Genomic DNA, 17,189 nt, shown 5'->3' on the forward strand with positions numbered 1-17,189 from the left:
TTAGTGTCATATACTAATATCTGTTTCACCTGCCCATCACAGCAGGACCAAATATGTCTTGACTTGCTTATCTGTTCATGACGCCTTCATTCACTTGGACAGTAATCTCACTTACACTCAAACTATTTTCAAAGTATGCCACCCAAGAGTTTACAAAACATTACTTGGTGAGACACTTTTTTCCTTAAAACTGGCCCGTGGCTGTTCTTTTTTTTTTTTTTTTACAGCATAAACTCTTAAAGTCTTTGGTCTACAGTAAAGGTCAGCAAAATTTTTCTGTAAGGAAACACAGTAAATATTTTAGGTTTTGCAGGCCATAGGGTCTCTGTCACAACCATTCACTTCTACCATCCTAGTGCCAAAGCAGACTCAGACAATCTGTAAACAGAAGGGAGAGGCTATACTCCAATAAAACTTTATTTATGTACACTGACACCTGAATTCCACATAATTTATGTGGCATGAAATAGTCTTCTTTTGACTTTCTACTATTTAAACATATAGGAACCATTCTTAGCTTGTGGGCACCACTCAGATAAAAGGCAGACTACAGACCCCTGTTTACAATGTAACATTTCCTAAGGTCTGGCCCCTGTCCTCTTTTTAGGCATATGTCTTCTCATCCCCTATTCTTACCCTGTAGTTTAGTTTTGCTGAGCTACATACCAGTCTTTGAGCATACTGCATATCGTCCTATTTGTTACAAGCTTCTGATGCCTGGGATGACTCTTCTATTTTTCTACACATTCTGCAAATTGCTGCTCAAAGAGATCCTCCTCTGAGACTTCCTCAGGTCATTGAGTCCTGTATCCAATATTTCTCATAACATCTCACTGCCTATAATAGTGTCTGTGCCCAAACGAAGTTCTTACTATACTGAAGCTATCTGTGCATTTTCATTCCTATTGCCCTTTAGCTTCGTATGGACAAAGAACTTCCTTGTTTTGTTTGCATTTTCATCCCTAGAATTTTGTAAAATATCGAGAGAATGCAAATACTCTAATGATTAATTGTGCTTTGAATGGAGTGCCAATTAACTAAAATAAAATTTAACTCTTCATCATAACAAGTAAAGTAATTACCAAGAAGGCTGAGCTTAGCAGGTTTTCTTCATCTAAGCACTGGAGATTAAATTGTCACTAAAAAAGATCCTGATGCTGGGAAAGACTGAGGAAAGGAAAAGAAGAGGGTGACAGAAGATGAGATGATTGGATGGCATCAACTCAACAGACGTGTGTTTGAGCAAACTCCAGGAGATAGTGAAGGACAGGGAAGCCTGGCATGCTCAGATCATGGGGTCACAACTTACTGACTGAAGAATAACAATCTTAAGTAAAGAGATCCTTCAAACCTGACTCGGCTCACAGGCAACTGCTACAATCCTTCCAGCATGCTGGTTCCTGTTAGTGTAGAAATAAGTTGTCATGTTTTGGCTTTATTTTGTCCTTGCTTTTCCCAGACATTAATTAATTCTTGTTTTGGAAAACAGATCCTAAAGAAGAAAAATAGAGATTGAGATCACTATTGCCTCCAAGAGCCACAAAATCTTGGGAACATGCAGATTAAATGCCTGGAAACCATACTGGTGATGTTTAGTCAATTTTATTCTCTTTGGATAGAAGAAGGAAGTAATTCATTTGGGGAAGTAATTTAAAACATTGCTTTTTAAAAACAAGGTGGTAAACAAGGCAATATTGTGTTCCAGACCGCAAAATTGACATGATTTTTAAAGGAAAAACTGGGAGACTGGAGACTGGAGAAGAAATTCCACACCAAAAGTAATTTTTTTCTTTTCTGCACTTTGATAGCTTGTAGGAGAGGATTCCTAGAAACATTAGTGGGTGAGCAATCTGAGGAACAACTTTAAAACAGTGTTTCAAACATCATAAAGAAATATTAAATAAAGGAAATAAGATACTGCTTTCTGTGTCTTGAGTAAGACGAGCAAGTAAAAGGAAAGTAAGCTATAAGGAAAATAAGTTACACAGTTTTAAAACATTACCAGTGTATAATCAGTAGAGATTCAGAAAGGATTCCTTATTTGAAGAAATTTTTCTGAAGGATTTTGAGGAAAAATCTATGTGAGGTAGGTTGTTATTGTACAAGATGTTATTGTATTTTTCACAAATTTAGAGGGCAGTCATATTTATTAACAAAATATAAAACATCAGGAGACAACTTTTGATAGGTAATTATGGCAAGAGAAGATAAGGATATCTGTCTTGAAATATTTATATTAGATATTAGATGTGAAAACACTGTGTTAAGATCACTGTTTTGACTTAGACATAAGAGGTTACATATAGAAACATAACTGGATCCAGAACTAAAGTGTGTAACTCAAAAGCTTAAAGTCATAGATGATATTATTGGCCAATGCAATAAAGTGAAAGACAATCAACTAAGATGTGAATTATAAATATATAATTTTAATACCAAGAGATTTGGGCATGCTTCCCTCCTTTTACCTATTAGAAGTTGTCCTAATTTAAAAGTTAGAGTCTAATTACTGGTTAGTGGCAAAAAGTTGGTCTGGGGCTTTTTTATACACCGTAGATTTTCATAGTACTTTTTATCCCAAAATCAAAATTCTCTTAAAAACTTTCCAACACTGTAATTACATGAAAACAGACTGAAGGTCATGACAAGTGCAACCATCATCTAAAACCTAAACAACTAAGAAAAAAGAAACAGCTATCTAAGAAACAGAAAATATTTAAACCCAGTACAAAAAGTGAAGAGCTCTTCATGATGAAGGCAAAGAAAGAGCCATTGAATGCTTTTCTTCTATAACCATTGTGTAACCAACCTCTAATTTGCCTTGGAACTTCCTGAAAGATTATTTTGCTATGAAGCTCTGTCTCTGCACATATTCACAGCAGACAATGGAGAGAAAACAAGGGGAAGTAGCTTCCAGAAGCAGCAGCTGAGCTCCAGAACATGTGGGTGGAGAAACTCTTTCTATCCATGTCTGTTCTTTTCTTCTTGGGAGGGTCATGCTTATGCCAGAGTTTTCAGACATTTTCACCAGAAAAGATGAAAGAAACATTAAGAAAAAAAGAAGCTCATGCAGACAGCCTTATGCTTTGTGTCCCTCATGTTCTTTTCATCTGTGAGAAGTAATAGGACTACTTGGGATTTAAGATCTTGTCTACAGTTCTGTGACAATGTCTACATAGCATACTTGTGTTAGATACAGAGTTTTTTTCCCGTGGCCTATAGGACAATTTACATTTAAAATCTGACCACACACAGTCAGGTGCTCGGGCCTGGTGCACTGGGAGGACCCTGAGGAGTCGGGTGGGGAGGGAGGTGGGAGGGGGGATCGGGATGGGGAATACGTGTAACTATATGGCTGATTCATGTCAATGTATGACAAAACCCACTGAAATGTTGTAAAGTGATTGGCCTCCAACTAATAAAATAATATTAAAAAAAAAAATAAATAAAAAAAAAATAAAATAAAATCTGACCACACAAAACTTTGGAATTTCAAGTCTGTTTCAGGATGTGGGATATAAAATGTCAAGGAAACTAAAAGATATGCTTCTGTAAGAGGTGGGTGAAGATAAGAGCTCCTCTTGCAGGTGTAAATATCCAACATTATCCTTTAAATAATAGCTATATACATATAGATTGACCAAGAGAACCTAAAGTGAAAGTCACTCAGTTGTGTTCAGCTCTTTGTGACCCCATGGACTTTGCAATCCATGGGATTCTCCAGGCCAGAATACTGGAGTGTGTAGCCGTTCCCTTGTGCAGGGCATCTTCCCAGCCCAGGTCTCCCACGATGCAGGTGGATTCTTTACCAGCTGAGTCACTAAAGATTCCCTCAGGCCCATCAGACTTTTGACAGTATTCATCCAGACTCCAGGTCCCTCATCTCTTTCTTTTTAAAGTATTAGTTTAGAAAACTTGGAATTGTAAATCATTTCTCCGTGCCTTTGAGATGATAATCTCAGTCTTTCACCAGTCTTCCTCCCCAGATGCGTCTTTCTCAGGGACCTGGAAGCCATTGTTCCGGAATGTAATCAACAAGACAAGAGCCGATCTTCAGTGTCTATGGGAAGGTAGCAGCCTAACTTCAGTAAGCGACAATTATCAAACACGGATGGTCTTATTACAGTGCCCAGCCTCCCACAGACATCCTCAGGTGCTTTTCCTTAAACTCACCCCAGCATTTACAAACCCTCTCATGTTTGGTTTTAGGGGAAGTGAGTTCAGTTTCACTCCAGTATCTCAGGAGTCTTGAGCTCTATTGCAATATCCTTAAATAAAGACTTCCTTGCCATTTTTAACAAGTATTAAGTTATTTCTCTTCTACAATACACACACCCATATACACACATGTATGCAGGCACACATATATATATTTAAAGCAAACTATATTTTAAATTATTCATAATTTTTAAGGTTGTTAATAAAATTATTCTAAAGTTTAAAACATAATGGAAAAAGATTATATATTAAAATGAATGTCTGAAAAATAAAGGAAATTCAAATGTATGCATTTCACAGTTTGAGAAAATGAAAAGTATACAATTTGTTTTTAAAAATTTCCAATTTTTCATTCTATTATCATAAATAAAATATACCATAAAATACAATTAGTGGTCATGGAAAATTATAGGTGTAATTATTTTGAAAATAAAAATATTTTAAATGTCCTAAGGTATTTCATAATACTAATACTTTTAATTATAATAATTGAAGTAGAATAAAATCTTAATATTAATAAGTTAATGACACATACCTCTATTACTACATGTCAGGTACTATTTAAAGTTGTTTACCTATGTATCAATCAATACAATAACTTTATGGAATAGGTCTTATTACATCCCGCTTTACAAAGGAACTGGGGCAGAGAGAGGTTAACTAGGGTTAACCCAAGTCACACAGGTCACACAGGTTAGCCCAAGGTCACACAGATGTGAGTAGCAGAAGTGAGATTTGAGTTTGCAAAATCTGTTCTAGGTCTGTGCCCTTAACCTGTGGAAGACCAACTCCCCAAATATCCCCAATACCACCTGTTCATAAGACAACGTAGAGTGGGCTGCTTATTGCCTTGCAGGGTAAAACACTTCCAGAGCTGTAGACAGAATCAAAGGCCAGAATACCAAATGAAAGCTAGGGTTAAGGCAGGTCTTAAAAAGGAATGACTTGATTAGGATTGGCCAAAGATCCAGATACAATAGTCTAAGATTGCTGGAAACAACAAACTAAAAACTTGAGGCAATCTGAGGCAAAAGATTTAAAGAATTGAGGGCACAAACTGTCTGTTGATGTTTTCTGTGAAAGACAGATCAGTCTGGACCTCTATGAAATATCAAGCAATTTTTATGGGCTAAAGTCATGCTAAAGAAGACGATGGAGGAGTAAAGTCACCCGAATGTGCATGCTAGGCTGTATGGAGGCCTGGCAGTTGGTCTTGCTGTCTAAGCTGGGTGTGGGAGTATATACTTTGGGTTCTTTATATCTCTTCAAGACTACTATAGCAATTTGTGTTTTTGTTTGAAAGCAGTATGCCTGTTGAATAAATTAACTTTTTTAGGTTGATGCTTTAATATGCTTTTTAAAGTACCATTTATGTTAATAAAGCAATCAGGATAAATGATAACTTAATCAGTGTGTTTTATAAATAATTTAAGTTGCTGTGATTTAATTCTATGTAGATGTGTCTGCAAATTAACATATTTTGAACAACTTCCTGAATTTAATATAACTGTTTATGGACCTCAATGGCTTTTAGCCTTAAAAGCCAACCTTAGAGTTTAGTTTCGGAACATGTTAGTACAGGCTGTTTTTCAAATGTGTATTTTCTCATCCGCACATTTTGCAACTAACATTTTCCCTTGCAATAATCTTTTTTCTTTCAGGGAGGGGTACCACCACCTAAGAGAAACAAAAGAATCTTAGGAGTGTCACAGGCAAGGGAAATCAGAGGAGGTTATGAATAGGTTTGATGTTGTTTGACCTGGGTGAGGTGATTTTAAAGTAAGGCAGACAACTATTTGGAATTGGACAAAGGTCATGTGAAATGACAGTTTTGGGTTGGAAAACTCAGCTTTGGATTAGAAGTGAGACTTTGTGAACAAGTTGATAAATAAGTTATCCTGGTTGATTCACAACCTCATCACCAGGTGGGATTTTGGATTTTCTTTTTCTTTAGGTAGAGACAACTAGATTCAAGTTCTCTTTCTGTTGATAGACCAGTAGTTTACATGATAGGAAATTTATAGGAATGAAATCAGATCAAGTCAAATATATTTTTAAATCACAATGTTTGAAATAAATTATCATTCAGTAATAAATAATATCAACAGTCTTAAGACTGAATGCTGGAACAAAGAAGCCAAAGACCAATGAGGCTGGGCTGCTAACTTGTGATTATGAAAATCCAGTCCCTCATATGGGACACACATTCGTTCCAGAGACCAGGACAGAGAATTAAATTGATCAATGAACAACTGATTTAAAAACTGCATCATATAAAAGAAGTGAAGAATTTATATGATTAATCAATAAACTGAAATTATATTAGAGAAGGACCTAAGTATTTACATAATTACCACCAGCCCCAGTGTATGGTTAAAAAAAAACACTCTAGGAAAAGAAACATGATAAACTAAATGATGTACAATATAAAATAAATATGTGAAATAAATGAACAGAAGCTATATTACCTGAAAATTATAGTATCTTAATTACATTTAAAAAATAAAATGCTTTAAATTATTGAATTATAGAAATAAGGTAAGTAACCTTAAATGTAGATAATAGATGCTACTACAGTATTTTACCAGATTCACTAATTTAAGATGGAGAAAAATTTTAAGTCAGAAAACAAGCATTGTTGTTTGGACAGAGAGTTTGGGACAGAATATGGGAATAGCTCAAATGAATTTTTTATATTACTTTTAAGGCCCATTCTGTCATGATATTTATAATTTTATAATATTTTATAAATTTAAATGAAAAAGGAACTCCTTAGTGTTAATACACACAGAATGGTCAGATCTCAAGGGACTGCTTTTACAATCCTACTAAATCCAAACCATCAGGAAAGTAATCTTCAAATTAAATGTAAGCAAAGTATCTTTTTTAGAGTTGGGTGGTAAACATTCTTTGTTCTCCCAAGAAGCTACAGCATCATTATTTTCTAGACTATCCTATTATTGTGATATCATCTGGAGACCCAAAAGTGCATCTGGTTAAAATTGATGGACCCTTGTTACACAGAAATCCTATGAGTTAGAGTTTTCCCCAGAAGATAGAGCAAAAAGGTAAATCAACCCAGATCCATTTTATTCTCTGTTGGGACTTGGAAGAATCTCTCTTTTTTTACTGTTGGCCCATGACCCATAGTTATGGATAGTGTCAGCATCAGTTGACACAAAGCTGCGAAGAGTTTATAGTGATCATGCTAGAGAGTCTCAAAGAGAGAAGCTACAAAGTGATCAAAACATATGCCAATTAAGCCTTCAATTGGATTTTTAAATATTTTAAGTAGTAACATAAAAACCATTGAGTTGTTTGGTCAAAGGCAATTTTAGCAGTCATCTAAACCCAGGAACACAAATCAATATATTTTTCCCAAAGGATGAAAAATTTTGAGGCTACCATAGACAATAATGCCCATAACCCCCCTAAACCTTTTATCCAAATTCTCCCATTGTTCTATTTATAGCTCAATTTCATCTTTTCTAATCATTCCCTGAGCTTCTACTTCCTGCCTCTGGGCTTTTGGTATTCTTCCTTATAGAATGTACTTTCCCTGAATTACTATATTTTAGGATGTAAATCAAACAAAAACTCATCCTTGAAGTGAAGCATTAGTTGCTCAGTCATGCCCAACTCTTTATGACCCCATGCACTGTAGCCTGCCATGCTCCTCTGTCCATGTAATTCTCCAGGCAAGAATATTGGAATGGGTTGTCATTCCCTTCTCCAGGGGATCTTCCCAACCCAGGGATCAAACCTGGGTCTCCTGCATTGCAGATTCTTTATCGTCTGAGCTACTTGGGATGCAATCTTGAAACATCCCTCAGTTCTTCTTAGCTTTAAGTTATTTTCATCTTTTGCCCTTTCCTTATGTGTCTTGCTCACAACTCTTAGAAAACCTTGCACAAGGGGTAAAATGATGTGTATATGGTAAATTATGTGTATAAGAAACAAACATATGCAGGGAAACACATTTGCATAAAGAAATATGGATATACAAGCGATATCCATACTGAGAGGGAAAAAATACTCTCAACATGGACCTCTATCTAACAACTTGATTTTTTGGATTATTTCTTCAAAGATGTATTCAAATATAAGAAAAAACACCTTGCATCCGTATTTATGAACATTCTCTCCCTTATGTTTTTGTTAAGTTCTCCTAGAACAGGGGCCATACACTACTCATCTTTTATATCCCTTACCCGATTTTGTGTAGTGTATGCATTGCACATATTACGGATAATGCATGCCCCTCAATTTGCCCCCTGAGGGTATATTCTGAAATAAAACTAATGAAAATCAACACAAAGAGAGCAAACCTTCCCAATCTATAAAAGTGCTAGTTTACATCATTAATGTGTTGATGATGAGATCAGAACTTCTTTCCCATCCTAATCAAAGACAATAAAGTACTGACTAATTCTTTAAGAGATAAAAATACAATGACTTTTGACTATCCTGAAAATAGTTGAGCTTTGAAGAATTGATGCTTTTGAACTGTGGTGTTGGAGAAGACTCTTGATAGTCCCTTGAACTGCAAGGAGATCCAACCAGTCCAGACTAAAAGAAATTCAGTCCTGAGTATTCATTGGATGCTGAAGCTGAAGGTCCAGTACTTTGGCCACCTGATGTGAAGAACTGATTCATTGGAAAAGACCTTGATGCTGGGAAAGATTGAAGACAGGAGGAGAAGGGGCTGACAGAGAATGAGATGGTTGAATGGCATCACCGATTTGATGGACATGAGTTTGAGCAAGCATGGGGAGTTGATGATGGACAGAGAGAGAAGCCTGAAATGCTGCAGTCCATGGGGTCGAAAAGAGCTGGACACGACTGAGTGACTAAACTGATCTTAAAAATAATAATACATACCACTGTTAGACTATAAAAAAGAAATTTGAGAATCTAGATAATGTAAAATAAAGGTTAGTCTGTGGATTATAAGGGTAACAATGTCAATAGCAGATGATCAAAACACCCCAGAATATCCTAACGTTCAGATCAGAATATCCTAACACTTTAATTGATCAAGTTATTGTATATAATATGACACATTCCATTACAAATCCTTCATTTCCTTTTACTTTACTGCATTAAAGATGTCTTCCCTCTCAACTGATCTCCCACTTTACCAGATTCCCAATGTCATCACTGCCTAACTTTTTTTTCCCTTTTTCTCTTTAATATCTAGGACTTAAGACTATACTTCTCTTTTCCCTTTGACCTGAGGAAAAACTAAATACAGTCTAAATTAGAGCCTGAGCTAGACTAATTGACTGAGAGAGACTCTGAGATTTGCAGGTTTCTACATAAGCCCTAGATTCCTAATTAGCTCAACAGGGAACAAAATAGCATTCAGCCTTTCTTTTCTCTTCTGATCCTCCCCCAACTTGGCAAGACAGTTTGCAGCCCATGAGGCTCAGTAAAAATAAATCACCATCACAGAGGTATGGTGCACCATAAATATTCAAAACCTAGAATCACAAACTTATAAATTGGAAGGGTTTCATAGATATGTCCAGAGTGCCCAGAGTTATGGACCATTTTCTCTACTAAAAAGGAGGAAAATGCCACAATGATTACTCATGACAATTTAACCACCTCTATTTTTAGTTAATTAAGAATATCTTTTAACTGTTAAGTACAAGTCTAATTTTCCAATCCAGAAATAACATAAATTCTTGTGTTTTCTCCCTAGGATTAGTACAGAAACCAGAGCTCAAAGGAATGATGGAGGAAGAGAAGGGAATCCCCAAAGCATTAAATAATAGGTCTGCATCTTATAGCTCATCATCCCTAGACAATCAGACACTACATAAATGTTTCCATTGTTCATTTCCTTTATTGCAGATACAATGAAACTGTCCAGTGTGATTAAGAGATGTCTTACCATAAAAAATAGAGGTCTTTTCCTAGAATACATCATTGAAAGCACTTTTTTAAAAGCTGATTAAATGTCTCATCTGTTTCATCACAAACCCTCACTTACTAAAGATAAAGAAATCATGCAGTAATTCAAACTGTATTTTTAGAGATTAAGTTTTATGCCAAAATGATTACATATTCCAGCAATAGCTCTCTAAGGATGCTGGTTTTACAAAATAGCTTCCAGTGGTTAAAATAGATAAGCATTTCCAAACCAAATATGCTGCATTTGGTACTCAGTAGGAATTTGTTGAACAATGAATGAATTTGTTGAGCAAATGAATAAATTTGCTCCTGTGATAGTAAACGCCACCTGCTGTTAATTAAAACTGCCTAAAATATGTTTTACATGGTGACTTTTTGGGGGAAAGCTCACTAATAGAAACTTGTTTCTTATATTCCTTAGCAGATTAAAAAAAAAATGTCAGTTAATAGATGCTGACTTTGAAGTTTATTCACTCTCTGCAAATTAATGCTGCATTTTTTTCCAACAGAAGCTATCAAGCAAAGATTTCTCAAATTTTTGTAACCATCCTCCTCTACCAATAACATATTTTTACATATTATATATTTTTATTACCTTATCTCTTCTTACTTTCCATGATAAAGAGATAAAGCTGGTGGATTGTTCCCAATGCTCTGAACTCAACATCCAACTCCTTCATTGCATATCTACTTGCATATCAAATACCTCATTGTTTTTCTTTTTAATCTAGAGTTTTTCGTCTTCTATTCCACCTTTAAACAGACTTAAGACTCTAAACTTCCATTTTTGCTCTTCTTCCCCTTGGTCCTTTCCCCAACTTTCGCCCGCCTTCTAAATCTAAGCTTCTGAAAAGTGTATTCCGTAGTCACTGTTGTCCTTTCTGGCCTCTCATTCCCTGCCTTAACCCAAAAATAGGAATCTTTCTCCTACCCCTCCTCTCACCCTCTCCTGGACATGCGACCAGTGCCATCTGGGCGTCTTGCAGTCCTTATTTTATGCAGTTTCTATAAACACCTTTCTTGAAACTCTATCCCTTTGATGTCTGTGATACAATTCTCAGTTTTGCTCCAGTTTCTTTGGTCTTGACTCAACCTCATTCTTGATCATGAGAAAATTTACATTAAAAAAAAAATGGAAAGCTCACTGGTAATTAAAGAGATGCAAATTAAAATATGATTTATAATGTGTTTCTGATGAAATTTACAAGGAAAAGAATTCATTTGCTAGCTGCAAATACAAATGGAAATAGCCATCACAGAAGGCAATCTAGCTAAGTGTTTTAATAGCCTAAAAAAGGCATATATACCTTGACCTAAAATCATTCTATTGTTATGAATATGGCTTAAGGAAATCATTGTGACTATATGAAGAATTTTGCTTGTCAGGATATCGATCTCACAGCACGGGTTATACTAAGTAAATTGATAAATGATTAAAAATGCTCAATAGTGGAGAAACAGATAAATTATAGCTTATCAATACAAATAAATGCTAGGCACCTTTTTTCAATAATGCAAATAATTATATGTACCTATGTTCTCATTACATTTTCAAGCTGAAAAGACAGGTCATAAAAATTTATTTATTTATTAAAAGAGTATGTTTACAAATGTGTATGAGAAAATACATAAAATAGTGAAAGGTTTTGGATACTAGTGTCTGCTGCTGTTTCATGTGATTGGTGGAAATACAGGGTTTTTTTTTAAACTTTTCAATTTTTAAAAAATTCTTACAATAAATAAGTATTATTTTTGCCAGAGTGGAATAAAAATGAAAATATTTTCAAAAGTGTTTGTATTTAAATAAACACAGTTTTGAATTTTTAGTATGGAACCTTGAGCTTATAACTTGAATGAATTTGTTTTTCTTTCTCTAAAGACAGATATTCAGAGTTAATAAAATAAGTGAAGGTTGTTTCAAAATGTTCCCTTCTTCTTATTTTGCATATTGAACAGAATTGAAAAATAAAAGATTTGGCATGAAAAACTTGGAAAATTTTACACTGCAAAACAGTAGTGTCTAAGAGATGTTAGGGGAAAGAAATCAATGCATTATTATTTTTGAGCTACAGAGAAGGTAGTAAATATATGCGGGCTTCCCTGGAGGCTCAGGTGGTAAAGAATCTGCTTGCAATGTGGGAGAGCACTCTGAATTACATTTTTATTCCACCAACACAAGTCACTAATATTTATTGAGCAATATGTTCAAGCACCATACTGAAGCCTTAATATGAATCATCTAGTAGGTCACTACATCATGTGAAATGCCAGGCTGGATGAAGCACAAGCTGGAATCAAGACTGCTGGGAGAAATATCAATAACCTCAGACATGCAGATGACACCACCCTTATGGCAGAAAGTGATGAAGAACTAAGGAGTCTCTTGATGAAAGTGAAAGAGGAGAGTGAAAAAGCTGGCTTAAAACAACATTCAGAAAACTAAGATCATGGCATCAGGTCCCATCACTTCATGGCAAATAGATGGTTAAACAGTAGAAACAGTGAAGACTTTATTTCTGGGGGCTCCAAAATCACTGCAGATGGTGATTGCAGCCATGAAATTAAGAGACGCTTACTCCTTGAAAGAAAAGCTATGACCAACCTAGACAGTACATTAAAAAGCAGAGACATTACTTTGGCAACAAAAGTCTGTTTAGTCAAAGCTATGGTTTTTCCAGTAGTCATGTATAGATGTGAGAGTTGGACTATAAAGAAAACTGAACACCAAAGAATTGATGCTTTTGAACTGTGGTGTTGGAGAAGACTCTTGAGAGTCCCTTGGACTGTAAGGAGATCCAACTAGCCCATCCTAAAGGAGATCAGTTCTGGGCGTTCACTGGAAGGACTGATGCTGAAGCTGAAACTCCAATACTTTGGCCACCTGATGCAAAGAACTGACTCATTTGAAAAGGTCCTGGTGCTTGGAAAGATTGAAGGTGGGAGAAGACGGGGACAACAGAGGACAAGATGGTTGGATGGCATCATCAACTTGATGGACATGAGTTTGAGTAAACTCTGGGAGTTGGTGATGGACAGGGAGGCTTGGTGTGCTGCAGTCCATGGGGTGGCAAAGAGTCGGACACAACTGAGCAACTGAACTGAACTGAATTGGTCACTACACCAAAATGACGAGGCAGGAACCATTATGATTTCTATTTCAAAGATGATGAAAGGGAGATAAATGAATTTATTTTTGGTCATGGGGTTTGAACCTAATCTAACTCCAGAGTTTGAGTGTCCCATTACTTTGTGAAATAGCCTCATATTTATCATATCAAAAGAGAAATTACCATTACCAAAATTTTTCATACATATATGATTCAGTTTTATAAATAGCATTACAGTGTTTAGATAGAATATCTTCCTATCCATAACCTTTAATTAATTAAAATGGAAAATATTTTTCTTTAAAATTCATTAAAATCTCAAATGTTGAAAAGTGAAAGATAGTAAAACAATGGTAATCTCCAAATTATAATAGTTGTAGTTACCTTTTATTACAATATGATAACTTGGAGAGACACACATACATATATGTACATACACACTTGAGTGCATATATATAGATATATAAAACTTTTTATACATACCAATAGCTACTCTATCATTATCATTCACCATCAAAGCCATTTTCTAATTACCCTCAACATACACAGATACACTCACATTTTCAGAGTTCTAATGATAATGAAATATACTGTATACATAAGTAAAGGAAAATTGTGTGTAATGAAAACTAATAAAATATTTGCCCCAACATGACCAAATGTTTTTACTTTATTATGTTATATACTATCAGTTAAATATTTAATTATTCATTATTTCATTGTATAAAAATCAGGTATTCCAAATATGCTAGACACGAGAATAAGAAATACAAAATTGAGGTCAGTGGTAAAAGTCAAAGTATAAATGACAATTCAGAAAGTGTTTTGATAGAAAACTCCATGAAGTGATTAGAGGATGAATTCACATCTTCACCAGAAAATGGATTGTGGGAACAGGGAGCTCAAGAAAGCTTCCTAGTGAAAGTAGAAGTCTGAACTCTTAAAAAGAAGGAACAGATTAGCAAAGGCAAGGAGTAAAAAGAATGTTCCAAACAGAAGAAATCCTGTGTATAAATGTAGCCCATGCAAGAGTAGACAGGAAAACCATTAGCTGCCACGGGGAGCATAACATGTCAAAATTTGAGTCATAAAGTCCATGATCTAGCACAACACGTAGTTTTTTTCTCCCCCTTCTCAGTTCAGATTCTAGTCAAGAAAGGAATCTTTTTTTCCGAGGATTATATGGACGAAATTTCTCTTGCCTTCAGAAGTTGGGATAGAATGAGAACCACACAGAACAAAGAAAAGGCATTTAGGGAATGATGGTCCCAAGGAGAGTGGAAATACACAAAAGGGAGCATTTCAGAATAGGCTAGCTAGAATGGGGAGGGCAGAGGGTTTCATCTTGAAGGCGAACTTCTACTAATTGGAAATAGCTGTGCTAAGAAAAATGTCCATTCCCACTGGACTGTTGGAGCAGACAAGGGGTGCCTTGTGAGTCCTTAGTTCCTCCCTCTAAATACAGAGATTTTGTAGCTTCTCCTGTATCAGGTCCAGTGGTGGTAAGTGCTGTAAGCAACTAACAACACTCATTGTGGTCACTGAATTCGACTGGTGACACATAGGACACATATTACCTCGTGGCTATGTCCAGTTCACAAAACAGACTGCATTTGGGGAAGTAGCAGGGAGTGACGCTGAACTGAGTAGGTAACTGTTGTGAGACTGTTGTTCTACTATCTCAGGAGTCTTGAGTGTAGTACAGAGGCTTTACAAAATTATAACCGAGGAGACAACTGGATAATCCCATTCCTATAATGACAATCACCAGGTTGTCTTACAATGTCTTGTTTTCTTGTCTGATTCCTCGCTAGACTCTAAGCCCTTTGACAACGAGGGAATACAACTTTCTGTACTTGCAGGGAAAAACTCAACTAAGCAAATGAGTATCAATGAGGCATTTTTTTTCTTCCAGCATTTAAGTAACATTCGAGACATTGAGAACCTTTCAAGACTATGAAGGATTGTCCAGAGAATTAAGAGCATTGCGTGTCACAGAAACGAAGAGAAAAGGGATTTTTTTTCAAAAAAGAGTTAGCATTTTCTTGTGAGAAAAAGTCAGAATAGTCATGTAGAGAGCTAAATTAATGGCAACAGAATTCATGAGTTGATGATCTTAACAGAGAGATATCAGTAAAAAAGTATAAGTACATATTCAAAGTACAGTGGATTTAGGAGTAAAGAAGTAAGAACAGAGAGTATGTTCTATTCTGGGGGGAGGGTATAGAAGAGGAATAATAGTAACTAAAGCATGTATAAAGTTGGGAAATATGTGAATAAAGATCTCCTTAAGATTAGACTACCTAGAGAAAAATGCAAAAATATTTAGTTTTTTCAAGTGTGCAATATTCTAATTTGTCATGGTTTTCCTACCAGCCCCATGTCTGCTGTGCTGAAGAAATGATAGTTTTAATCAGGATAAAACTTAATTAAAAAAATAAAAAAGCAATTTTGAAGCATGACACAGTTTACCATGAAAAGCCATTGTCAGATAAAGGCAGACCCCAGAAAATGTGATAAAGCCAGGGTTAAGTTACTAGGAAGGCCGTGGACATTTAGAAGAGCTATTTATAGAGATATGAAGAGGAAACAGAAAGCAGGTGATAAGATGCAAAAACTAAGATATGTCTACCTCACAAAATTTCCTAGAGCCACACTCACACCTGAGTAATGAGTTAGAAATGCCCTCACTCAAAACTCTTTCCCTAGATGTGAAATTAGGAAAGAATCATAACCTACTCTCTTAAGTTTAATGATTTCTAAAATTTAGCTTGAAAATTTTAGACATATATAACATTTTCTCTTAGGGAAATGTCCAAAAGGTGTTTGAAATTCTGAATTATGATGTCTTTTGATAAACAACCTTTTCACAAGTTTGCATCTTTAGGTATTTATTGCAGACTAAGAGACAGATGGCTGCATTCTACTCACAGATTTATGCTCAGTCTTTTAGTAACTGTGGTTCAAGTCTTCAAAAATGTAACATAATTGTGCTGAGTTATCACATTTTAAAAAATGATTATTAACTAAAATCCAATATTCATATTCTATGGCTGAACTAGGCTTTTCTAGATGATCTGGGAAACAATGCCTGTGAAGATCTATTGTAAACCATCAAAATTCACTAACTTTTATTAATGACCAAGTTGGTTTTCAAAATGAATTTAGTAGGATATTCCCAGTATTATAGAATTAATCCTCAGACACTCAAAGAATGGCTAGATTTTCTTCTTAAGGCATCACTTGAAAAATGAAGGTTCACAATATTAAAGAAAAGTTATTCTGCATGTGTGAAGCATTTACTAGATATAAAAATGATCTGTTTATTCTGTAATAGGTAGCACCATAATCTGGTAGTGTTCAAGCATCATTCAGACTGTCTGATGCTTTGATAATATATTCCAGTAAGGGGAAGTCTCAGACGGAAATGAATCTAAAAGGAAATTGAATCCCACACCTACAGCCTTATGTGCCTGAATTGATTTGAGTATATAAATCTGATGTTGAAGAAACTCCTGAGGTCTCCCTTGAAAACATTTGAAAAGTTTCACCTCTGAATTTTATTGAAGGGTCAAACAGACAAAGCACAGTCCAATGAGGAAATGAAGAATTTATGTGTGAATGTCTAAGCCAGCAAGAATTGTTTCTGAACCAAAGTTTGCTCATACATACATCTATGTGCTTCTGATCCAAGCATGTTTTGTTTGAATATGTTATTTGACAGCTCAATAAGAACATTATGCATCCCAGTGCATTATGCATCCCAGCTCAACATGCCTGTCTCTTTCTTTGAGACAGTCCTTCGATGTTCCCGTCAATCAGTCCCATACTACATGGCCTTGTTTCTTTGTCCATAGATGACAAATTCAAGGGTGGGCACCTGACCAATATAAGTCAATTAGATCTTCTCTCAAAGAATGTTGGAATTTTGTGCTTAATTGGAGA

The 17,189-nt window shown here is 35.5% G+C and overlaps 1 protein-coding gene across 2 annotated transcripts in view; it reads right to left on the reverse strand.

Annotated features, from left to right (window-relative positions):
• AGMO (alkylglycerol monooxygenase) overlaps window positions 1-17,189 on the reverse strand; it is a 359,152-nt gene that overhangs the window by 38,956 nt on the left and 303,007 nt on the right. Inside the window, exon 13 of one of the 2 annotated variants that reach the window (XM_065938981.1) lies at window positions 3,982-4,060. The exons of the other annotated variant lie outside the window; for it this stretch is intronic. Coding sequence (XP_065795053.1) covers window positions 3,998-4,060 — 63 coding nt within the window. The 3' untranslated portion in view covers window positions 3,982-3,997. Of the gene's footprint in view, window positions 1-3,981; window positions 4,061-17,189 lie in introns of those variants that run through there. 2 annotated transcript variants of the gene reach the window in all.

This window comes from Muntiacus reevesi, chromosome 6 (genome assembly GCF_963930625.1).
Source record: "Muntiacus reevesi chromosome 6, mMunRee1.1, whole genome shotgun sequence".
Classification (NCBI taxonomy): domain Eukaryota; kingdom Metazoa; phylum Chordata; class Mammalia; order Artiodactyla; family Cervidae; genus Muntiacus; species Muntiacus reevesi.